We start from the raw sequence: 24,132 nt of genomic DNA on the forward strand, positions 1-24,132 counted from the left end.
ATCCCAATTGTACTGATCATATATCGATGTGCGATTTGACATTCGTTATCAGAATTATATAACCAAAGATATATGTATGTATAATATTGCAAGCATTCTACGTTCTAACTTAATTACAACACCTGCCACTTGTTAGTTGTTTTAGTGACGACAGAATATATTGTTCATTCAACGATTATTTGCAAGGTTGGAATATAAATTTCTTACGATAGCTCAAAGCATTTTATTATATTTGAAATTGCCTATGAGGCTAAACCCTAGTCGATTTCCACGTTGTCGCATATATCTCCAAATATTGAAGTCAACAATACTCTAATGAATTTTCGTTTGTCGCAAAAATCAAGAAATAGCATGAATTCTACGAAGTTACTATTGCGATTTCGTAGAATCCATGCCATTTCTTTATTTGGGTCTAAAAAAAAATGTATGAGCTGTTCAGCCCCTTGTCGCATATGAAATACGTAGACTTTGATATTTGGAAATACATACGTCAACAATGAAATCGACCCGGATACTCCCTTCAGTGTTTTCTAAATCTTTTACAATTTTGTATCCTCAGTCTGTTGGGTAGAACTTACCAAAAACATGATCGCATCTAGCCAATAATACTATGAAGATTCATTTGATCAAAAGCTATGATTCGATCGCTCATCCTGCCTCTTCCATCTCTATGTCAATTTACTTGCAACAGGTAAAAGCGAATGACAATCATTAATGTTATATAAACAATGTTGCGAACCATTTGGTCAAAATGTAGCATTAAAGTAGCACCGTTTCAAATTTCTCCTTTCAATCCTTATGATAGTTACTACCGTGGTAACTGCTATTAAAGCTATTCTAATATATTTTTTTTTTTTCATCAGTAGCATATTTGTGGCAACTCGCGCGTTATCCACAATGTCCACGCGATTAGTAGCTGTTTGTCAAATGACGTCTACTGGGGACAGAGAAAAAAATTTTGAGGTCGTCTCGAGCCTCGTATCTCAAGCTAAAGGAAACAACGCCTGCGTAAGAACTGCTTACTCACATCTCGGATTAATTTACTCAAGGCAGAAAATTCAAAACACTACATTTCAGTAGAGAATAAGGTTACTCACTTTTCGGTTCAGCACCATAAAGAATACTTACTTTTCCCAGATTGCCATGTTTCCAGAGGCTTGCGATTATTTGGCGGATAATAAGAAGGATATCGTAGCAATGGCAGAGCCACTCGACGGAGAATTGATGAGGCGATACAAATGTTTAGCCCAGAATCATGACATCTGTTTATCATTAGGAGGAATTCACGAAAAAGTATGTAACTAGGAATGAACCCGTATTATCTGTATACTCTTGCTGCTGAACTAGATGGTCATTCGTTTATTTGATTGAAATCAATTAAAAATTTACTCCTACCCAAATAAAAAAAAACTAAAAATTAATTAGCAATAATCGTTGCTTTTAGTCCGCTGAGAATCGTGACAAAATTTACAACTCACACGTTTTAATAAACAACAGGGGTGAAATGGTCGCAGTCTACAGAAAAATACATTTATTTGATATGGATAATCCAGAGACGGGAGTTAGGTTAATGGAATCAGACTATGTGGATAGAGGTGGTGAAATTTTACCACCTGTACAGACTCCAGCTGGACTAATGGGCCTGAGTATCGTATCCTTTCGATTGGTTATAATGAGTCCGATAATTTGAGTTTGTTTGGATTCCTTACAAACTGAAACACATTGAACAGTGTTACGACATGCGTTTCCCTGAAATATCTCTGAGTTTGAGAAAAATGGGGGCCCAAATACTGACGTTTCCCTCCGCATTCACGTATCAAACGGGTGCTGCTCATTGGGAGGTAATTCTGAGGGCTAGAGCAATAGAAAGCCAATGCTACGTAATTGCAGCGGCTCAAACAGGAGCACACAATAAGAAGCGTGTTAGTTGGGGACATGCGATGGTAATTGCAATTTTTTTAAGCTTCCAAACGATTCATAGGATCATTGTCTTTGGAAATCCTGCAATTTTATGTCTTTCGGTTTTACAGATTGTCGACCCGTGGGGAACGGTGATAGCACAATGCGCGGAAAGAACAGGTATCGCTGTAGCTGAAATAGACCTGGACTTGTTGGATAAAATCCGTAAAAATATGCCATGCGATAAACATAGGCGTACAGATTTATATCCTGAATTAAAGCCTCTGGAACAGTTAAAATAAATAAAACCGTTCATTGAAGTTGATTGCCGAACTCGATTTATTGGCATTCAAATACATTCCGTTGTAGATTTTGAGATAGAGTGCCTAGTCTTCGTGGGGGCAAAAAGTACGTGTCTTTCGGACGAAGAGTGATTAAAACGAAATAAATAAAAGAATTGGAAAAAAAATAAAGATTAATAACAAGAAAACTACTTCATTTCACGCTTTGTACACATCATTCTTCCCATACTGTACATATTACCTAAAACGATATATAAGAGAATTCATCTAATGAATCTACCTTAGCGCTTAATTGGTTTTGCTTTGGTGATAAATGCTTTCCGCAGATTCTGGGGTATTCTGCGGGCCCAATAGATCAGCATCAGCTCCGTTCAGAGCCCAGTTATGCTCGCATATTTCCAAGGCTTCCCACTCCGCTTTAAAAGCAGCTTTCGGATCCGGTGGCATAGACATAGCCGCTCCAGAAACTTGGTCTTGTAATAGTCTGGATGTGTCGGCAGCGTTGTTTTCACCTAGTACCAACGTGTAAATAGACCTGAGACCAAACACATTCAGGAAATACCAAGAGGCTGAGGAAACCCAAGCCGCATCCAGTGTCACAAGTTCAATACCACGCTGTAGCATCGGTTTAAACCGCAAAGTCAGTGGGAATGGTACTTTTGCTGTAATTAATAATCAGGATTGAATAAGGGCACGATACATGGCAGAAAAAGATCAGTTGAAAAGTGCAGTTTTAAAATGATAGAGAAGAACGTGACAGTGATTGTACACTTCTCAGTCATAAAATTGACCACATTCATTTTGCATCCTGGGCCTTGACGATAATCAAACCGCTGTACTTTTTCAAACATGACCCTTGTAAATGGATTGAGATTCATAGTTACTTGTAACAAAGCCTGAAAACATCCAGTTAATCCAGCCTCCGATCAAGACCATGGGAAGGACATTGGTCACGTTTCCCTTCAGCATGTCGGTCATCATACTGGGATCGGTCATTGGATTCTGAGATACTGGCGCTCGTTTTTGTGTCTTGAAGTAACCAGTTTCTTCGTTGTTGAAAAAATGCCGACGCATTATAAACGCTGACTTAGGTATATACTGTCCATTCTCTCGCAGCATCCTGGAGCGAATCATCACTTGGCTGAAAATCGAAACAACACTCTCATACATTGTGATCAATTTTTTTTTAAGCGAGGATGTCTGGAAGGCGCAACATGCATTGGTCATTTAATTATTTACTCAATATTACGTATTTCAGGACTGCATGTACAAGTTGAGGTTAGGAGAGTCGGTTTTGGGCTGGGTAGGTTTCTCGCTCACCTGTCTTGAACCTGGTGAACTTCGACCTTTTTCTGGGACGCGAGGAGCATTGAGACATAGTGACGAACTATTCCTACTAAAAACGTTATCACTACGATGGGTAAAAATACCCAACCGCGAATATTCGAGTCAAGTAACAGCTCGGCCATGTTTGATCACTACGTAAACTTGCCAGTTGTCAACCGCAAAGACTCTGCAGTGATAATTTTCTACCTACCGCGCATCTCACGGCGCGTAGAAATCGTATTCGATTGGCAACATAACGTCTTTTATGCCAAATGTATATTAATACGTATGTCGTAACATGCAGAATGATGTTGAAATCAAAGTTTCAAAAGTCTAATTTCTGCAACCCTAATTTCCACGGTAAAAATCTACACTCGCTATAGCCGCAGCCGTTTAGCAAATTGAATTTTGAAATTCGAAAATCGAACGTTCTGAATACCGCCGCGGCATGTGTGTACGCTTAGTTGCCAGTCAGCAGGAGTATCCAAATAAATAATCCTACGTGCCTACGATTGCCGCCAATAAGGCATTAAATAATTCTCACCCAATGCTTTCACCAAAGACGAATGTTTATTACTTAAAAATACATCTACATGTATAAAAATTATATTGCAGTAATTGAAAGAACCATCAAGCGCGTATAAAGCTTAGACAATCACACGATTTGCAGATTTGATAATTATAAATGGCTCGACGGTTTGTGATTCGATTTGAAACCGATTTAATAAACAAAAGAACCATGATCGACAATTTAAACGCAAAAAGACGTTTTATGCTTGTAAAACCGTTTTTGAGACGGCAAAGAAGTTCTAAGCATTCGAAATTTTTTCGACAACTTTTGGGGTCGATGTTGTCTGCAGACTCATACGCTCTATAGTCGAGACAACACTTGCCAGAAATTAGACTCACACGCAAGCGCAGTGAACCGTTTAGACCGAATAACAGTTGTCATATAGTAGGGCCTCATGCCATATATTACCCGTACTTTCAGCCCCGAGTATTCGACCCCCGCGTTTGAATCGATCAATTCAACGTGCCGCGGAGAACCGCAGAGCGCGAAACGGCAGAAGCATGTTGTTATACATACATAACGCACCGTTTCGCGCACTGAATAGCGGCGGGTTACGAGAGAACCGCGAGAGGTAAAAAATGTTGACTCAAATTTGAAAAACGCTGACATAAAGAATCGTTCGAAAGTTCAACGATGAGATGGATCAACCAAGAGGCCTTATACCAAGTGTCGAAGCATTAAAATTTCCAATCTACGTAAGTTAATTTTATACATCAATATTGTGTTCTGCTTGCACTACCGAAAAGGTTCAATGTGCGTAATTCACTTTATCCGGACAATGGCGATGAGCACTGTAAACAATTATTCACGGCAATACATGCGTTATTTTGAAATTGGAAAGCGATTTTTGTCTCTGTCATACTACGAACGACACGTTTTGCAGCATGGATGTGGGATCCTTGATCCCGGCTGGTCTGCAACCGAATCGATTAAACCTAACGAATGTAACGGCCGGATACAACAAGATATCGGAAAATCTGAGGAAACTTGCCCCGTCGGCGATGCAATGCGCTATTTTCTGCGGCGGTTCTAGGTGCAAATATGAAAATCCGAAAGCGTGGCCTCCCGTCCATATGGCTATACAGGACATCTACTCCCACTGGTGAGCCGATTTGATCATCGCCTGCGACAGGTTTTTAATCCTTGAAATCGCATCTTCGATTGTACAAATATACCCGTGTGTCATTAAAGTCTAAAATGCATATCCTGGTCGCGTTGTCCGTTGTTTGATCGTTTTTTCGGCCATCCAGTTACAGCGAAGGATAACGCATCACTTATACAGGTGCCTGCATGAATAGTGAATATCGATTGTCCGGGCCTATGACACGAATCCTCAATAAGCCGTTTCCTTTTCTATACAATTACGCAAAACTGTATGCCAATGACTACAGCCCACGCCTGTCAAACACTTGCTCTATATTTTCAGAGAAATTCAGAGTATATAATCTAAAAAACAACTGCGAATAAACTGACTCGACTTTTTATTCGATTTGTGAAACAACTTTATATTAATCGTGTATGTTATAAAAAGCTTATTATTATTCAAATTAATTCCACTGCAGTAGACTCGATCGATAAGATTGAAAAATCACAGTGAAAGGCGTATTAAACTGAACACAAAAATGTTACGAGCTGGAAAACTATCCGATCATCACATATCGTACATTCTAAGGAGACAGTTATGCGAATCCTGATATGACTATTCCGGTTATCGAATTTCGTCCAGGGTCACCGAGGACGTTTTGGCGATGGCACGACCGAGCACAGAGCAAATAGTGAAGAAGAAAATTGTCGCGCAATTTCAGGCATGGGGGATTAAGACGATCATCAATCTCCAGACTCCTGGAGAACACGCGAGCTGCGGGGGACCTTTGGAAGACAGTGGATTCAGCTACGACCCGAACGTCTTTATGGCCGATAAAAGTGAGCATTTTTCACCTACAATCTAGCTACCAAGTAATCGAACGCGACACGAATCAATTACACTGTTTTTCGCAAATTTGGGACCAAGAAGATCAACGTCGTTTGAATTGTCCCGGAAAAGGATTAAAAAACTACCGTACGGCTTTTTGTTGTGCTGAAATTTCGGATTCAGAGTCGAAAATTCCTGCTTTTTGTATAACGTAAAATAATTGAGTCGTATTTATCAATTTCCGTTACAAACTATAATTTCAACATTGATGTACAATTGAATTTTAACACTTTAATGATACATATAATACCTTAGCGTCGTGGGTAACGAGTTACACATGGTACCTTTGATTTTTAAATCTATCTATGCTAATTGCTTTGCTTTTTCTTTGTTACAATTGAAAGCAAAAGAGAAAACGAATCACCAAATTATTCTTCCCAAAATTATTAAAACTTTTATGAAAATGAGAAAGTCCAAAAAAATTTTTCATCATGAATTGGGAACAAAAAAATTTCTCTCAATTCCAAAAATCGACGTCCTTCTTGATAACGAAGTGGTCCGTTATAGTTTACTACTACAATTTCGCATGGAAGGACTACGGGGACGCGACCCTGGGAAAGCTCTTGGACATGGTGAAGGTCGTCGCGTTCGCCGTTCAGGAAGGCAGAGTGGCGATACATTGTCATGCTGGTAAGTAAACGAGCTCGAGTGTTTCAAAATAAGAAAATAAAACGACGAAAACAGGGGAAAAAAAAGAAAAAAAAAAAAAAAAACGGACGACCGAAAGCGGAAATAATAATTAATCACGTCAAGTGACTTGCCTAATATCATAAAAGTTGTATAATAATGAGCGTAAAAAGAACCGATAAAAATCTCTCCCCTTGTGTAAAAATACATAAATATATATATTTGTATATGTATATATGTCACGTATGTGTAAAGTGCTGATTGTAGTTGCTTTTCAACGCACGCGGCCTGTTGAGATCGTTGTGATAATTACTAACGAATAGGCTGAGAGAGTTAAGGGGATAACAAATAAAAAAAAAAAACAATATTAATAATAATAAAAGTCTACTCTACATCATGCATGATAATTGATTATTTATGCACAGTCGTATGTTTATTTAATTTATATATTCAAGATTGGATACCACGTTACCGTCATGTTTTTTACTTGCGATAGGAATTTTTTTCGAATAATTTTACGAAGGAACCGAAATTAGTACGTTTCGTTTGCATGTTATATTTAAATAGGAAAGAGTCTTGAGCTTAAAATTCTGGACTTCGGGATTTTTTACACGGTAAAAATTAACGTTAATAAACTCTGTTCTCTAGCATGTATTAAAAATATTTGCCCAAATTTAAAACTATCGTACACGTACGTGTACTTGTAATGCCATTTTCATTTTAACGATGGTACAAATATATCTCTTCATTTAGCTTGAAAGCTCATCAATTTATCGATTTTACAGTTATTATAGTGTGTATAATACATGTATCGTCTAATTGCGACTCTTGTAACTTGAATATTAAGGGTATTACTATATTTACAGCATTGTATCGTTAGAATGTTTACCAATTATTCCAAATATGAGTTGTACATAGTTTTCTGTGAAATTCAAGGATCTCTTTCCTTCATCCTTCCTCATAATCCGACGGTAAAAGGTATATGAAATCAAATTTAAACTTTTCGCCGTGCGGCGTTTGTTCAGTTGGAATTTGCAATAAGTTAAAAGCTGGGGTTGATTCGTGGCCAGAAAATAACTCGACTTGTCTGAAAACACTAATCTACTCCTGAGCCTGGAAAAGTTGTGAGACTAATATTATCATTATATCGCAAGAGCACGATATGTTTGCTGTATAGTACAAAGGATATTTTCTGGACGAATTCTGTAAACTTCCCTTTATACCCATAATATTATACATGAATTGTATTGATCTTAACAACTTAACACTTAATACACTAAAGTGTCAATTGCTATTTCTTAGCTCAAAGAACAATTACCCAAAAGAAATATTTACCTATTACTTTATCAGAGTTTAATTAACTGCTCGTCGTTACGCGGTGTGAAAAAAAAATTGTTCTAATCGTGTGATACAAGAATATGATTTGCATAATAAAATAAAATTTACCAAGAAATTGACATTCAAGTTCATTCGATTTACCGTCTGGTGATAAAAAGTACACTACTCCGAATGAGTCGTATTAGATTATAAATAGTATCTTATTTTGTCGTATTTCAATCTACGTATCGGGCTTGCGCAGCAAAATTAAAACTTACCAGCTTCAAAGAAGTTTTCTGTGCCTTGATACTTGAATAATTAACCTAAGGAGTACCAGTAACCAGGAACCAGTTGGTTAGCTAAAACAATCAATACTTGTTGTATATTTACAGAAAATAGTCTTTTGAATAAAATGGGCGATCGCAGAGTGAAATCGACCGATTATTTGCTAAAATTTTAATAATTTTAAAGTGATTTCGAACAAAGCATCGATATCCAAGCGTTTGCTTATAATTCCAGTATATTTCGAACAGTCGATGTATACGTCTAGAATTTCCTCGAAACAATGTCTTTACGTTTCCAGCCATATTTGTCAATAAAAATGTCCAAGTATTTTCCTGAAAAACGAAAGATGAATAACATCTTTTGCATATTATCTCTAATTTAATTATTCCCCAGGTCTCGGAAGAACGGGCGTTCTAATAGCCTGTTACCTGGTCTACAGTCTTCGGGTGAGAGCAAACGACGCTATAAGATTCGTGCGACTGAAGAGACCCAACGCAGTACAAACAAGAGGGCAGATTCTCTGTGTCCAGGAATTCGAGCACTACGTTCTTCCGCACATGATGGTATTTGCACCTCGTGACATTTCAACCGGCAATCGATCATCTACCAAGGCACCATGCGGCCTACGTTCTTACATGAGAAAACAGTCCAACATTCTTCACGGCTACGATCAGCGGACTTTCAAGCACATCCCAAAAGTTTGTGATAAGCTTAAACGGGTTTCTATAATATTCAGAAGGCTTGAAGCGATGAATATAATGTTTGTTTGTTTTTTATTTTTTTACTCTCACTTTCAGATCGTCTTCGTAATTTGCGAGCGAATACTTCAGCTCTGCGATTGTCGAAGTGACAACTCACCTTCTGAAATAGAATTTTTAGTATCCAGTGTACCTTTTACGCAGAAATTCTTGTACAATAGAATTGAGAAGATGAGAATTGACGGAGGCAACATGCAACATTCCTGCTCCTGGGCCGATTCCTTGGCGGATACTTCCTTCGATGGCTCTGGTAAAGGAAAAACAATTGAATTTTGTTAGAACGTTTGTATTATGCGCTCGAGTTATTATTCGTTGGATTTTCCAAGGTTCAACGGTTTGCGGTGAAGATTCGAATCGAGACACGTCGGAGGATGTGTCGGCGATCTCTTGTTCCTCGCCGGAGGCTCCGTCATGCGTTTCGGAATACTCTGGTAGGGAGGATTTATGATTTGCAACGATCACCTGAAATCTAGAAATACTGTTAAAACTCTTACCAATTTCAGTTCTGGATGACAATTTCATCGACGATGTACTAGGAGATGGTATACGTGATCAACATCTCTACGAGAACGGCTGTTACAAAGAACTGCAATCCCAGCTTGACATGAAAGCTGCGGTGCAGAGCAAAATTAACGACTTTGTAGGCGCGGATGAAGCAGCCCAGGCTCTGCTCTTTGACTACGAACTCTTACCAGTATCTAGAATAACACGGATTCACGAGTATCAGGTACATCGATGATTATAACATTGTTTAGTCAGTTTAGTTGCACTCTACATCGTAGAAGGTAACGTCGTTTAGGCTGCTGCAAATCGATCTACTGCGCATTCTGTCTGCGCGCATTTCAAATTTCCCGCCGTTGCGCATGCGCGGTAGGTCGATTTGAGGTTAGAAAAATTTTAGTGGCTTAAAAGCCCTACAGCCTACCCAATAGTATCGAAAACAAATTTAACATCCAAAGATATTGGACTTTGTGGTATTTTTAGTGTATCCTTGAGTCGAGTCGAATGTTTTCAGCATGATATTGAGAATTTCAAATACCTTTGCACTTCCGCAAATTTATCCCGTGAAAATCACTCGTCCATAGATCTGTAAATAGTTCCTCGTTCAAAAAATATTCAAGCAAGATTTAATGATTTAAAACTAAACTTACAGATCGATCTGAACAACAGACAAACTGCGTGGCAGAGACTCGAGCTTGAAACGGATCTTCACGTTCTATCCGCCCTTCTTTATGACTGGTTGGAAAATTTGAAATACCCGGTTCTCGACAAGGACGATTTGAGCTTGATAGTTGTGTGGGGTTCGAACGTCGAGAAGTGTCTCGAAAAATTGGATGTCTGCGATGGATACTTGATCGAGTATCTTTTGAGATTTATCTTGAGACTGAGACCCTTATCTTTAGAGGGACAAACTCTCTTGATCAAGAGGCTGATGGCTGCTCTGACACAGCAGGCAGTATGGATAAATCGGACATTGCTACCGTCGGGTGAATTTAAAGAAGATATTATAACGCGTTCAATTGTTATTCCAGTATAACGGAAATTTGCATATATTTATTTATTTATTTATTGATCTATTTTTGTATTTTTATTTTATTTTTTTTTTTTTTTTGTTTTTTTTTTCAGGAAAAGAATTCGGTAAACTGCGCGGAGGTACTTGCGGAAAATTGAATGATTTTCTGGTCGGGATGATGAGTTTTATTATGGAGATTAATACTGTGGACATTGACCGTTCCGTGTCGACATTTTTTTGGTCAACAGCAAACCTTCCACAGGAGAATGATCGGGAAGAAGATAACGAGGACGTTGTACAGTCCGCGTAGAAAAAAAAAAAAAAATGAAATGGTTAAAATATCGATCTGTTGCCGGTTATTTTTCTCAAGTACGTAAATAAATAATGAAAACGCCACTTAGTACAAATTAAGCGTACAATTAGAACATAAGATACCTAAGATAAGCTTTGAAATATTTCTTTGCAACTGGTTGAATATACATAGACTCTTTTGACACTCTCCATTTTTTTTTTTTTTTTTTTTTTAAGTTATATATTACGTGTAATGTATATAAAATAAGAGAGATAAAAAATGAATGCGGAATATTTTTTGATTAGAAAATATGGAGTATTTTTTAAATTCAGAAAGTTCAAACTTACGGAGACGCATCTTTTGGTAATTACTGTACCATAATATAAATGACGTTCTAAGCTAATAAATATTTGAAGTTCATCCGTCAAGACATAGATGTGTGAGTCTGTAAAAATAAAAAAATTTCATGAAACAGATGTAGGACTTGGAAGAAGTGTAAGAATTTTAACACAGTTTTATGCAATATCCAATTTGATACGTGGCACGTCTGTCTAAAGATCAATCGGCAATAATCATAGTTAATAATAAACATTAACTAATAGACAGAAACCAGAGTTATTTTTTGCAACCTACCCTTTCAACTGTTGATCATCTATAGCAGAACAACTGTTAATGAAAAAATCACATTTTACAGAAGCATTTGTATACATAGTTTTTCGATTACAACTATTCGCCACAGCGATTGTTAGAAAAAATGGATTTCAAACGAAATTTCAAATGTATAAGTAGCTAATTTATTGTTATATTATTTGAGTTATAAATATTCATTATTGATTCACTGGTTTTAACACCCCGTCTGTCTAACGCATCAACTATTTCACAATAATTATCGCATTATATTTTCAGACTTAAATAGTACGACAGGTGGTGTTTTATTGAGAATGGATCCTATTCTGCACGTCATCCAATTCTGTACATAATATTACCTTGCAGGTAAGTTTTTAATGTGTTAGCCACCACATATCACATTAAGGTAAGTGTACCAGTTGTTCACCCTGTTCCAATTATTGACCTTTTTTTTTATTGCATCTGTTTGATCCTTAGTTCTAAAATTACCAAAAAAATAAAATTTTTAATGTCTAACCCACTAGCGATTGGTTTAAATCATCGAGAAATTCACAATTTTTGCCGTCAATTTACAATTTTGGAAAATAAATGCTTCAATAATTAGGTCTAAACGTGTTAATAACTGGTACACTTAAATTATTTATTTTTTATGAAGTTTTTTTCCAAGAAAACACATCGTTTCTTTGATAAAAATATTAAGGCGGGGTTTTCTTCTGTTTTTTTTTTCTCGCAAAAAAAAGCAATACGTTGAATATATTTTGTTTGTTTATAACAAAAAGATCGATCTATTTTTCTTTGGATCAATCGATATTTTCAGTTCGAAACATCACTGAATCCTAAATTTTTTTTTTTTTTTGTATTTACGCTTTAAAAAAGTAAAATGTTCTTGGGTTTTTGTTGCAATATTAATGGAAATACTCAAATCGTGCACACCGTCAATAGATAAGAGATGAATAAATCCAGATGCCAAATTTCGCATTGATCCGTTGTGCAGTTTCTTCAGCAGTGAATTAGAAAATGGCGATAAATTTAGTGAAAAAAAAGTAAATCCCACCTTAATGATTTATTTTCTTTTTATATGAATAATACTTGTTAAATACAATTTTCATTGTAATTCTTTATGCTTTAGCCGTGCAGAATATGGCAAAGATTACAACGAAGTTGCTGCCGTTTGATTTTCATAATCAATTATCAATCCACAACCAAATGATCATTATTTTCAAGAATTCATATTGTAAAGCTAGTGTTTTTAAAGAAAAAAAAAGAAAAAAAAAATAATGATAGAACTAATAAACTAGACAAAAAAATGCATACCTGCATAAATAAAATGATCAAACAGTGTATAAAGAAACAATAAATACAATTTGTCCGTCAGAGGGCTGACGAAGAGAGTAAAAAAAGAAACTAAAACTAAAAAAAAAATAAAAAAATAAAAATTAAATCACTAATAAAAGTCGGACAAAGTATTGGAATCTAATTAAAGAAATTTTTAAAAATAATATTTACTACGCAACAGGTTAATGCAATTATACGAATTTTAGATTCCATTAATTTGTCAGTCAAGGCTTCCTTACTTTTTATTTAACAATAATATTTATAGTATAATTGTGTTTGGCTCATTAATATGTTTGTGCGAGCTAAAGGTGTACATAATTTTTTGTCCATTGGATACAGTTTTCAACGACAACTGTAAATCAGCTGTAGAAAATGGTCAATAGAAAACGACACGCGAACTAAGGCATGTGCAAAAAGTTGAATTACGTAGTTTATATTTCTGAAAATTCGGCTGAACAAGGTGAAATTTTTTTTTTTTTTTTTTTCCGAATTGTAAAAGAAAAAAGTTGACTGAAAAAATGTCCTTGTTTTTTTCTCAGGCCTTTCCGTGAACTCGAAACGGTTCAGAAATTGATTATAACGAAAAAATTTATCCAACCTTGGTTATTTATAGCACATGCATTATGATATTAATTTTCTTCATCAATTATAATTTTAACGACCTTCTCCTGCATTGATCCGTAATTTTCTTCACCGATTAAAACGTAGGTCTGTGATCCGCGACGATCATCAGATGCAGAACGACCAGTGCAATAGGAATTACGAGATATTATTTATTTATAAATAGACTATAACTATAATAATTATTATTAATTATTCTTATTACTAATTTTATTAGTGTCATCATTAATTATACTATACATATCTATATATCAGTATCAACGACAAAGTGAAATTATTTATTGCTCTTATTTGACGTTGTTGAAACTTTTGGTAAGCTAATTTTCTTAAATTCGCTTCTTAGAAAATTATATTCATTTACCTTAAAGCTTTTACTTGCCTTTCAGTACATTTAATCGTTAAAGAAGACGTGAAACGGAAGAGCAGGTATTACGGTATCGTATGTTATGTTGTATCGAGTGACGTAGGTAAGCGTTGAGTAAGATTTGCACTGGTCGATCTGTAGCCCTTGAATTTTCTTCATTTTTCTATCCACACATAGATATATATAACTGTCTACCTTAGACCTGAGTATATATATATATATATATATTTCTTCATTTATTTTTTTACACATGCGTATATGTATGTATGCACGTATATATATATATATATATATATATATATATATATATACATACACAACACATGTGTAAATGCGTGTTTATGTATATAGATATTTGTTTACATTTATAATGTACATATAATCTAAGGCTAGATATCCAATCACAAGAGTTTGGCAGTCGTGAAATCAGATTCTGACAACACACAGACAACTTCCGTAGGTTTATAAATTTTAATTAAAAGTTTCAAGTTTCATACGAAAGGTAAACCGATGGCGGAAACTGTTTATACGAAAATAAATCTACGTATGGCTTGATATGGCTTCGAAGAAACAAGATCAAAAAAATTAGTGCGAGTGAAAATAAAAAAAAATTGAAGGAAAAAAAAAAAGAAAAAATTATTTAATTCTATACAATGCGATCACGTAGTAGTTGGTAATAATAATAATAATAATAATAATTATAATAATAATAGTAATAATATTGTAATAATAAATATGGAAAGTCAGAAGGTTCGTGTGTTGTTCAGATACAGATAACAATATAAGTATTATATGTATTATATACGTAAAGGGAAATTTATTTCATTTCACTGGAAATAGTTTTGAAAATGACGGGGGAAAAATTATACGATACCTACAGATTGGCAATCGTGTCGTTCAGCGATTTGATGAAATGCGACAAATTCCCCCCTATATGTAATTAGAAAATATATCTAACGTTGAATTTGTTTTTTTTTGTTTTGTTTTTTTTTTAGTTTTTGAATTCTTCATCGATTACACCATGAAAATTGATGATTTTTGTTTAATATAGGTACGTATGTTCCTATTATTTTATTTTATTTCCTATTATTTTGTTTCATTTTTAGCTTTGTTTTAAATATAGTGCCGAAATTGCGACAACGTAGCTAGTGTTTAATATCAATATTCCCAGCCACCCCCGGCAGTTGGAGTTTCCTAAAAAATTCATTTTGATTGCCACTGATTTGATATGGGTATTATTGAATAATTTTTTTTTTTTTTTAATTATTCTTGTTCATACAGAACAACAACAACAAGAAGAGCAGCAGCAACAACAACAACAACAACAGCGTCATTATGTCAACAGAGGTTACAAACAACAATTAAAGCGTGTAATTTGGAAAGGTGAGACATTGATTTTCGATAGATAAGACAGATGGAAGTATTACGGGCAGAGGGAGGAAAAGAAAGAATGAACGAATGTATAGAGGAATAAATAAAAATAGAAATATACTTTCAAATAAAAAATGTCTGTAATTTCTTTCAGTCGCACATTTTGGCCTGAAATTTTGTTGCTCGGGGATTTTTGGGATCGCTGATCACGGATCAGTGTAGGGGTTCCGTAATTTCACTTTTCACATTTCCCGCCATCCAAGCATTCTGATTGATTGATTAAACTTTGCAAACCAATCAGAATGCTTGCATGACGGGAAATGTTAAAAGTGAAATTACAGAATTTGATGGTTTCTAAATTGAAGATGGCGGATCCAATATGGCGGATCAAAAATCGAAAAACGTATTAAATTCGGGGGTTTTTCGGATAACAAGAAGTAACAAAGATGATTTAAAATTGTAAATAAACTGTAATCACGCTAGGACATGGAAAATCTGAGGTGAGATGCCGAGCGTGCCACTGTGACTGAAAGAGTGAAATACTAGACATACGCATTATATGTGTAACTGCCGTGATTGGCCTGAGCTGCTCTTTACGTTCATAGCTAATATCACCTACATATACAAGAATATTGAATTTCTTCTTCTTTCTTTTTTTTTTCACTAACAACGAGAGACATACGTGTACAATATATAATAATATATAGCTGCTACAAAATACTTGTCAAAAAGTTATAAGTCAGTCTGTTTCAGTTGGAGAGATTGTGGAAAATTTTGACGTCGTATGGTTCAAGTTTTACCGTAGAAATATACGCATAGGAAAAGATTGATTCGCGTATTCTTACAGTGTGGAGCGCATAAGGTTAATTACCGGACTACTAAAAACAAGAAAAGAAAAAAATTTAGAAAATCATGTCCTTTGACTGCTTCATTAAACTTGTAATTTATGTATAAGAGATGAAAGATCATGATCAGTAATTTCTTTTTCTTTTTTTGTAATCCTTAGAGTAACAATCACTTCTAAATTCTTAATACCATTTTATAGTACCATCGTTTAACGTTATTTAAACAGAGAACTGTTTCTCTGATCTGTAAGACCTTGTTTTTTTTTTTTCCCCTTAAACTCAATGTTTCGAAACGAGATAATTTACCCCCAGATTAATGTACAATTAATATGGACAATAAATATTAAATTTTCATTTAATATGTTGATTAATATAACCAAAATAAGATCGTACTACGAAGATATGAATTTGAAATCCCAAAATCATTTGAAAGAAAGAAGAAAAAGATTAGAACTGAAATTAAGGTAAGAAAAAGTTAAGTAACGACTCTACATATGTATGTATACATACATATAAAGCATTGTGGAAGAAACTTAAAAAGTATTGAGCAAAAATATTTAGTGGTTTTAAGAAAACGGTCGCTACGCATTATTAATTCCACTCCATGATTTTAAATAACTTCAATAAAATCTTGCTGGCTATTAAAAGTTATTTATCAATAATATTATCATCATTATTGTTATATTGTTAAAAGTACGGCACATAGAAGAATATTGTTGGTTTTCTTTTGTTTGTTGTTTTGTTTTTTCTTGTAACTACACCACAGTACATAATCACATGTACTTTGTATAACTATACCATGTATAGTTAGTATACAAATTTTATTAATAAATACTATTTTACTTGTTTTCGAATATGTTTCGTCCCTCGTTTTGCTTTGTTTTTGACGTTTTCTTTTTTTTTTTCTCCTTGCGTTTACGTTTTTAATAGCACATCTGGCACGTTATTTTCCCTACAGTGAGATTTGACAAGAAGAAGAATTTGACGACGATTTATCTAATACCGATTCCATGAAATCTATCTCTTATCGCTTGGGTAATTTCAATAAGAGGGGGGAAGCAACGCTTCTTTGTCAATAAATAAATAATAAAATAACTAAAAAAGAGTAAAAAAAAGAAAGAAAGTAATGCAATTCTGTATGAATACAAAACGTCATTACTCGACGAATTATTTCAACATTTGACCAGACGAGATTAGAAACTGGATACAGAAGACGTAGGGTGTGCGTTTTGTTCTGTCGTACGTATAACCGGACAATGGAATAAAATATAAACCGATCGATCAGCAGATATAGTAAATTCTAAAATAAAATATAACAACGTAATAGCTATTCAGTCTAGACGGAGATGCGATTCGGTTCTCGAAATACTATGAATATCTTCTTCACTTTTTAAATTCTTTTTTTCTTTTTTTTTTAAATAGCTAACAACAACTACACAAAAGGAAGTCAGTTCCTCATTGATGCCTGCTAATCATCATGGAAACAACGGGATTTGTAGCTCTCAAAACAGACACAGCTTTGTCGTGATCCATTTTAGTAAAGTCAACTCCGTCCACTTCTAAGATTTTATCTCCAGGTCGAAGCGTGCCTTGAGCCGGCCCATCAGGATTTACTTTTGTCACTATAATACCCTGAAGTTCAAATTTAACCAGAATAAAATTTGTCGTCGCCTGAGTCGACGGTAAGAAGTTTTTTATTAATTTTTTGTTTATCAATTTCTTCTCAGCTAACATTACGTTTCATCTCAATATCTTTCGACCGTTTCACAGTGATGTTGGAAAAAAAAAAATTAGAATCTTTATCAGCAACAAGTACACATTGCAGGAATAGAAAAGCACGTTTGAAAATGAAAGAACAAAAATTTCTCCCACTTTACAGCCCGTTTATAGAGAAACAAACATTGGACAGTGGTTGCGATTACTTACCGTTTCAGCCCCAGCCACACCGCCAGCGATGCTAAATCCGAGACCGGGATTTTTTCTCACTTGTACTGGGAACTGAAACCGATTAATAAAACAAGCGGTACAACGTGTGCGTATTTTTTCAACTCCAATTCACGGCAAGCACTGATTAAAAGATGCAAGTGTATTACTTACGACGTTAGCATTTTTGTGAGGTCCGAACATCCACTTCAGTCTGGGCTTCCTTTCAGGGCTTGGCGAGTTGGTCAAAGTTGGAATTTTTGATTTAGCATTAATTGACGCGTTTGCATTGTCGAATGACTTCGACGTCACCGTAGATGTGTTCCGCCCAGAGATGATTGTATCATTTTGTATTTTCACAGCACATTTATTACTAACTGGCAAATTGTCGTCCAGTGTATATATTAAACTATGATTATTTTCTAAATTGTCGTTTCTCTTGTCCAAAGATTTCACATCGTCCTTAAGATTATTACTCGAATTACTTTTCATTGAATATTTATCCATCAACTGTTGATCAATTTCGTTCACATTACGACTCTCCGACTCGTTTTTGCCCGACAATAAACCATTATCAAACTTTTTACTGCTCGCGACAGGTTTCGTGCGCGAGGAAAGAGGTACTCTGTATTTTTTTCCTGTTATTGGCGACGTCGGTGTAGATGACAAACTCAATGACTTGTAGCTGTCGTTAGTTTCCACAGAGTTCGTATATTTGTTGAGAGAATCGTCGTCGAAATATTTCTGTTTCAATATCGGTATCTTACTGGGCCTCAAACTTTGATCATTCTCCGACAATAGGTCAGAGCTATTCAAAGTTTCTTCAATTTCAACAAGTGGATTGTCCACTGTGTCGACGGAGACTCTCTTGTCCATAACAGTCTTCTCTATTATATCAACTTGCATTTCCGATAATTCATTGGCGTAAATTGCCGCGTTAGTATTGTCATTTTTTGAACGGTTAAAACTTTTCTCTTTACCCGGACTGGTTATTGCTTTATTATTTTGATTTACTAGGTTTAAGGGTTGATCGAATTTCAATGAACTTAACGACGACACTTTCGAAGGCAGGATTTGTGGTTCTGTTGTAGCTGAAAGAGGAAAAATTTGGAGCAGTTAGCACCATACCTGTTACAACAACAACAATAATAATAATAATAACAACTATAACACCACTAAAATCGAAGAAACTTCAATAAGCTAAAAAAACAAAAACAAAAAAACTATCAATCACCATTATTGATTTGCTGAAAAAGCATGGCTTTCTTTGAAAATGCTGCCGCGATGTGATAAGGCGGTGGCAGCGGAGGTACGTCGTTAACTTTGAAACCGTCAATACCAAAATGATTAATGCCTTTGTCTCCGTTGATAGGAGTACTTCTATAAGGTTCGGCAAACTTTTCAGACTCAATTATTTTAGCTATGTTGGCCTTAGAATATTCATCAGGTTTCCAAGTTGAATTAACGTAATCTGCGACTGTTGGCTGCTTTATGTATTCGGAGGAAGGATTTCGAATGCATTTAGCCTCGCGAATATCGGGGCTCTTTTCTTCTGCCAAAACGATTTTGTTCGCTTCATCCGAAGATTCCTCGGAATAAACTCGATTCGCCTCCACTTCGCACGCGTCATTGTTATGATAATGATTGGAAGTACGTGAACCGTCCGGTGTGGATGGCGGGTGAAAATTCTGAAAGCAAAAGAATATTTCATCATTTCGTCAGATGCATGCTTCATTTAAGGCAGTATGTACAATTAGACGGCTGAAAGATGGTATCATGTTTTGCTGTGCCCACGATATCTCAAAAAAGCACATTCGATCTACTCCGAATTTGAGAAACAGTATTCTTGGACACTTTATTCTTTTTGCCACAATCCCGTTTGTGTTCACAATCATTATATTATTCGTTATTAAATTTAAAGTCGCAAGTTTTTAACGAAACATCAAATTTCAACTTCAAACGGTCACCATCTTGTAGAAAAAGAAAATAACATATATTTCGGTTAGTGTCAAAGAGGATAAACTATTCAAGAACACGGTTTCAAATTTTTAAGCAAATCCGTTGAGCAATTTTTGAGTATCGTAGACACAATATGCATAAGATAGAGCTCGTTTTGCTTACATTTGAATAAAACAAACTCCAATCTGTTTGAATAATTGGTTGCCAAGGCATAATTTTTCAAAATCCACCCACTTTTTCAACCATCTACTCATATACCTATACGTATACTCCGTTAATTGAGCCTAAATTTAGACACGCTACCTTGCCTGACGGTGATTGGTGCGGCAAAGAACCAGAATTTGAGAGGATGCTCAAAGATGCAGTTGCCTTGGTGACGATTGCTTCTCTGATGGTAGTTTCTGGTTCCAAATTGCTCTGAAATGAAATTTTGTTCGTTCTGCAATCCTTATTTTTGCATTGCTTAGGACGAACTTTACTCAGTGTGATTAACGCGTCTTCACCTGTTGATTGTAATTGGATTGATGGTGAAGGTTTCTTGCGTGCCTGGCGAGGTTGCGAAGTTCCTTAGGGTAGGGAGTCGGTGCACGATGGAGCTGCCTAGGACCTTCGGATTCCACTTCGGCTGCAAAGCATATTCTGCGCCCCGATCCTGGAACCGTTCCTGCGAGTGGCCCAACCGGTTGTTCCATTTCTGAAATGATTTTATTGGAATATACAACTGCGCAAAAATGCGACACATAAAAACGCTCTTAAAATTCGATGGAGATTGACGTTTGAAGTTTCGAAATAGTAGGATAATTGAAGACAAATATTCATGTACAATTAGCAACATTCTCTCACCATTTCATTCCTTTTCTTCCTCTTCGTCATCGACTAGCCGCATAACAAGTAAAAATAGTGCAAAAATGGAGGAAAATTGATGTTCCAAATATTTTTAAAGTAATGATTGATTGATTTACTAACGTTCGATATCCTGTCGTGGTTTTTGAGGCAGCATGAAGCAGCTGAGAACCATAATGTCCTCTTCGCAGTTGAATTCTTGTTGCAAGGGAACAAGGGGCTGGCTTTGATTGTCGCTGAGCCACAAGGCTTTTAAGCAATTCAAATTCAGCATTGAGACAGGTAAAAATTTAATGCAATTGTTGACTAAATTTAAAACTCTCAACGATGCCAAGTGACCGAGCTCCGGTGGTATCTTGGATAAATTGTTGGATCTCAAGGAGAGGAGAGACAATGCCGAACAGCTGCCGATCTCAGGTGGTAAAGATCTGAGGTAATTATTGTCAGCATTCAAGCAGTGGAGCTTTCTTAAAAGGCCTATCGAAGGTGGCAAGTATTCTAAAAAGTTTTTCGTCACTATCAGCTCTTCCAAGCTAGACATTTGACCAATTTCATCCGGCAAAGCGTTCAATTGATTATCATCAATTTTAAGAGTAACTACGGTCTGTAGGTAGCAGAGAGAATCCGGCAGCTGATAAATCTCGTTGGAGGAAAGATTCATGATCGATATATCACGCCACCCTTGAATTTCCGACGGCATTAAGTGCACAGCATTCATCGTACAGTCAAAATGATTCAGTCTGACTAGCTGCTCTATGTTTGTTGGGATTCTACGTATGTCGTTACCATCTATCCAAAGTTCGGTCAGGTTTATCAAGTCCCCAACAACTTCAGGCTGTAAATAATAAGAAATCACTGATTACCTGAATATTTCGGCTCTTTCAATAATAGAATCATTTAAAGCAGTTTAAAATTTTTGCAAAAGGAATTTTTTCCAGACTTAGATGCTTCTGCATTTTCGATATTTAATGTAAGTAATCCATGCTTACCAATTCGGTAAAATCATTATTCCCTATATCCAGTCTCTGCAAATTGACAAGACGACTCATACTTTTGGGCAAAGTCATCATGTTGTTTTCTCTGAGCTCGAGGGTCTTCAATGAGGACAGTCTTCCGAAATTCGCTGGTAAATACTCGATGTAAGCATCGTTTAAGTATAGCTCTCGTAGCCCAACGATATGTGTGATGGCATCAGGAAATCGTTCAAACGGGTTCACGCTAATATCGATAGATCGTAAATTTTTGCATTCCTTAATACTGTCCGGAAGCTCCTTTATCGCTAAAACACAATTTTCAATTCAAACCAAGGAATCAGAAGTCGTTAAGTGTTTAAATTATCTTCTCAATGCTAATACTCTTCAAATCTCCTCTTATCTCATCCGATTCTGATGAATAAAATTGAATAGGAGACTAACTGTTTTTGCTCAGGTCCAAATGTTCCAAATTTATTAAAGATGCTATCGCCGGTGGCAGCGTACCAACTTCGTTATCACTCAGTGACAATACACGCAGTTCATGGCATTGAAATAATGGTCGTGGAAGGTCCTTGATCTGCAACACCAGATAGAAATAGAATCAAGCTATAGTTTGACAATTTCAGTAACATCATGTTTGTTTCTCCCTTTTTAGCTTGTGAATCGTGAGTCGATGCTTTGAACTTACTCTATTTGCATCGAGAAAAAGTTTTTCCAACGTTCTTTCGTAGATGAATACGTCCGGGGGTACGTCATAGAGGTTGCAGTGGTTTAACTGTAGTTCGCAAATATCTTCTTCCTGAGTTCTCAAGCAGGCAGCGCACTGCCACCAAGCACTACCCATTTCGTTAACACTTCAATAAATCGCATCACGCGTTGTTGAAGTATTCACTCTTTGGTACGATCCTCTTTTGTCAGGATTCAGGGTTCTAGTCAAGAATTAAAAGTTGGATGTTCAGTGCTGCAATCAAGTTGAAATGGTAAATAAATAAGGTATACACGATGCGGTGCTAATCCTTTGAGACGTCTCAGAATTTTTATTCATCGTTAAGATTAACGAATGTCAACAATTTAAATTATCTTGAATGCGATATATAGGAAAAACGAGACATCAATTGAGAAATTAACTCTTTTTTCCGTAATCCAAGATTCTACGTACAAATCGTATACAGACGACGGTATTTTTGGCACTATGAATAATTGTTTGGAGCGTATGGTAAATGCGGTGTATCCAGCAATTCAGTTTGGATGAAGTATAATTGATCAGCAGCTAGTGGAATCAGAGTGCTACTCACACTTGTCGTTACAACATTGATATTGATTTGTAGTACAAGCTTCAGGTGTCGAATGAATAAATTGGCGTCAAACAAACCAAGCGGAACGCACACACTATATAATATATTGGTTAAAAAATGGATTTCGATTTATACACGCTCACATAATTTCGTGATTCACATACATTTTAAGTATTAAACTTATGGGGTCTGCCTTGTGTTTATCATCTCACACCGCGCTGTAAATAATTTTTTGTATGTTGCTGCATTTTAGCCTTGATATGCAAGCCCCGAATCGCTGGATGCATACATACGTGCATGTGCTTATGTGTCGCTTAGCTTATTGTTAGTGCACAACTTCACGGTTTTACACACACGTTCTCAACTCCGCGGCGGGGGGGGGGGGGGGGGCTCGATTTCGTTGTTCAGCTTAAAGCCGTTAGGATTGCTGCAATCGAGCTAGCGTTCACTGAAAGCCAGCCACAGGTATCACAGGTTGAAACAAGTAAAAGGGCACGACGGGCATGGGGATAATGGCAGCGCCCTACACTTACCGATTCACATATGGGGGTTTAAGATGTTAATTGAGACGGTACGGTAGGAAATTCCTATACCGCCGAGGAACCAAATTTGGCTAGCTGTTTTTACCAATCTTCAGTCACCGGCCACAGCAAGAATTCGCGGTTTTTAACTTGAATCGTATCAACGAACGCACGTGGTGACTATTAACGACATTACTCAGTAATGCAAAATCGATTGAACCATAATCAAACAGATTAATTCTGATGTTCGACAATCCGAAATTCTCAAGAAAATGTAGAGCATGATGCGAAAATCTATCCGAATTAATCAGTGAATATGATCGGAATATTTCTTAAAGTATTGATATAGATTCGACGAAAAAAAAAAAAAAAGAAATCAATAGAAAATGGTGAAATCGCTAAATCTACGTTCGTTAAGCATTGAACTAATTCACTTCCAGTGAATTGAAATTTGTGCAAAACGATACTGTTTATTACAGATTGGATCAGATTCAAATTGCATATTAATATTTCAAATATAACAATTAAACATATATTCTGAACAATATAGCGATTAATTTGGATTGATTTTCATAATTTCGAAATGGTAGCA

At 35.9% G+C, this 24,132-nt stretch overlaps 4 protein-coding genes across 12 annotated transcripts; 2 read left to right on the top strand and 2 right to left on the bottom strand.

Moving 5' to 3' along the window:
* The first annotated feature begins 28 nt into the window (after positions 1 to 28).
* On the top strand, positions 29 to 2,392 carry NitFhit (NFT-1 protein). 4 transcript variants are annotated; one of them, XM_046629884.2, is made up of 7 exons: positions 29 to 186; positions 560 to 691; positions 864 to 1,008; positions 1,138 to 1,293; positions 1,445 to 1,651; positions 1,731 to 1,943; positions 2,031 to 2,392. In XM_046629884.2, the coding sequence occupies exons 2-7, from the start codon at positions 636 to 638 to the stop codon at positions 2,199 to 2,201; spliced, it is 948 nt and encodes a 315-aa protein (XP_046485840.1). In that variant the 5' UTR covers positions 29 to 186; positions 560 to 635; the 3' UTR covers positions 2,202 to 2,392. The 4 variants fall into 4 exon arrangements, with proteins under 4 accessions (XP_046485840.1, XP_046485842.1, XP_046485843.1 ...); XM_046629886.2 differs by having other exon boundaries at positions 867 to 1,008; XM_046629887.2 differs by lacking the exon at positions 560 to 691.
* On the bottom strand, positions 2,215 to 3,707 carry EMC3 (ER membrane protein complex subunit 3). The gene is made up of 3 exons (XM_046629889.2): positions 3,522 to 3,707; positions 3,086 to 3,342; positions 2,215 to 2,863 (listed from the first exon to the last, which is right to left on the bottom strand). Exons 1-3 carry the CDS (start codon positions 3,668 to 3,670, stop codon positions 2,490 to 2,492), a joined length of 780 nt encoding a protein of 259 aa, XP_046485845.1. The 5' UTR covers positions 3,671 to 3,707; the 3' UTR covers positions 2,215 to 2,489.
* An 843-nt stretch (positions 3,708 to 4,550) lies between these two features.
* Positions 4,551 to 11,474, top strand: LOC124220661 (protein tyrosine phosphatase domain-containing protein 1). The gene is made up of 10 exons (XM_046629883.2): positions 4,551 to 4,793; positions 4,982 to 5,200; positions 5,825 to 6,021; positions 6,578 to 6,700; positions 8,693 to 8,997; positions 9,097 to 9,307; positions 9,384 to 9,488; positions 9,561 to 9,784; positions 10,211 to 10,544; positions 10,684 to 11,474. Exons 2-10 carry the CDS (start codon positions 4,983 to 4,985, stop codon positions 10,878 to 10,880), a joined length of 1,914 nt encoding a protein of 637 aa, XP_046485839.1. The 5' UTR covers positions 4,551 to 4,793; position 4,982; the 3' UTR covers positions 10,881 to 11,474.
* Positions 11,475 to 11,633: 159 nt separating this feature from the next.
* Lap1 (leucine rich repeat containing protein 7 lap1) lies at positions 11,634 to 23,337 on the bottom strand. 6 transcript variants are annotated; one of them, XM_046629873.2, is made up of 12 exons: positions 23,184 to 23,337; positions 23,020 to 23,113; positions 22,413 to 22,685; positions 22,166 to 22,301; positions 21,740 to 22,029; positions 20,874 to 21,585; positions 20,411 to 20,601; positions 20,211 to 20,324; positions 19,183 to 19,636; positions 18,123 to 19,039; positions 17,952 to 18,023; positions 11,634 to 17,657 (listed from the first exon to the last, which is right to left on the bottom strand). In XM_046629873.2, the coding sequence occupies exons 3-12, from the start codon at positions 22,566 to 22,568 to the stop codon at positions 17,481 to 17,483; spliced, it is 3,219 nt and encodes a 1,072-aa protein (XP_046485829.1). In that variant the 5' UTR covers positions 22,569 to 22,685; positions 23,020 to 23,113; positions 23,184 to 23,337; the 3' UTR covers positions 11,634 to 17,480. The 6 variants fall into 6 exon arrangements, with proteins under 6 accessions (XP_046485829.1, XP_046485832.1, XP_046485831.1 ...); XM_046629876.2 differs by lacking the exon at positions 23,020 to 23,113 and having other exon boundaries at positions 22,413 to 22,653; XM_046629875.2 differs by lacking the exon at positions 23,020 to 23,113.
* Positions 23,338 to 24,132: the final 795 nt, after the last annotated feature.

This window comes from Neodiprion pinetum, chromosome 5, assembly GCF_021155775.2.
Source record: "Neodiprion pinetum isolate iyNeoPine1 chromosome 5, iyNeoPine1.2, whole genome shotgun sequence".
Lineage (NCBI taxonomy): Eukaryota > Metazoa > Arthropoda > Insecta > Hymenoptera > Diprionidae > Neodiprion > Neodiprion pinetum.

What these genes read in the sequence shown, in the direction of transcription:
- LOC124220661 (XM_046629883.2), top strand. Translation starts at nt 4,983, where the DNA reads ATGGATGTGGGATCCTTGATCCCGGCTGGTCTGCAACCGAATCGATTA. An exon ending in TACTTCCTTCGATGGCTCTG is followed by an intron (nt 9,308 to 9,383) that starts GTAAAGGAAAAA and finishes GGATTTTCCAAG; the next exon opens with GTTCAACGGTTTGCGGTGAA. An exon ending in CACGGATTCACGAGTATCAG is followed by an intron (nt 9,785 to 10,210) that starts GTACATCGATGA and finishes CTAAACTTACAG; the next exon opens with ATCGATCTGAACAACAGACA.
- EMC3 (XM_046629889.2), bottom strand. Translation starts at nt 3,670, where the DNA reads ATGGCCGAGCTGTTACTTGACTCGAATATTCGCGGTTGGGTATTTTTA. An exon ending in GTTCACCAGGTTCAAGACAG is followed by an intron (nt 3,343 to 3,521) that starts GTGAGCGAGAAA and finishes TTCGATTTTCAG; the next exon opens with CCAAGTGATGATTCGCTCCA. An exon ending in GTTTTCAGGCTTTGTTACAA is followed by an intron (nt 2,864 to 3,085) that starts GTAACTATGAAT and finishes TATTAATTACAG; the next exon opens with CAAAAGTACCATTCCCACTG.
- Lap1 (XM_046629876.2), bottom strand. Translation starts at nt 22,568, where the DNA reads ATGGGTAGTGCTTGGTGGCAGTGCGCTGCCTGCTTGAGAACTCAGGAA. An exon ending in ATAATGATTTTACCGAATTG is followed by an intron (nt 21,586 to 21,739) that starts GTAAGCATGGAT and finishes TATTATTTACAG; the next exon opens with CCTGAAGTTGTTGGGGACTT. An exon ending in TTTTCAGCAAATCAATAATG is followed by an intron (nt 19,040 to 19,182) that starts GTGATTGATAGT and finishes TTCCTCTTTCAG; the next exon opens with CTACAACAGAACCACAAATC.
- NitFhit (XM_046629884.2), top strand. Translation starts at nt 636, where the DNA reads ATGATTCGATCGCTCATCCTGCCTCTTCCATCTCTATGTCAATTTACT. An exon ending in CTAAAGGAAACAACGCCTGC is followed by an intron (nt 1,009 to 1,137) that starts GTAAGAACTGCT and finishes TACTTTTCCCAG; the next exon opens with ATTGCCATGTTTCCAGAGGC. An exon ending in TAGGAGGAATTCACGAAAAA is followed by an intron (nt 1,294 to 1,444) that starts GTATGTAACTAG and finishes CGTTGCTTTTAG; the next exon opens with TCCGCTGAGAATCGTGACAA.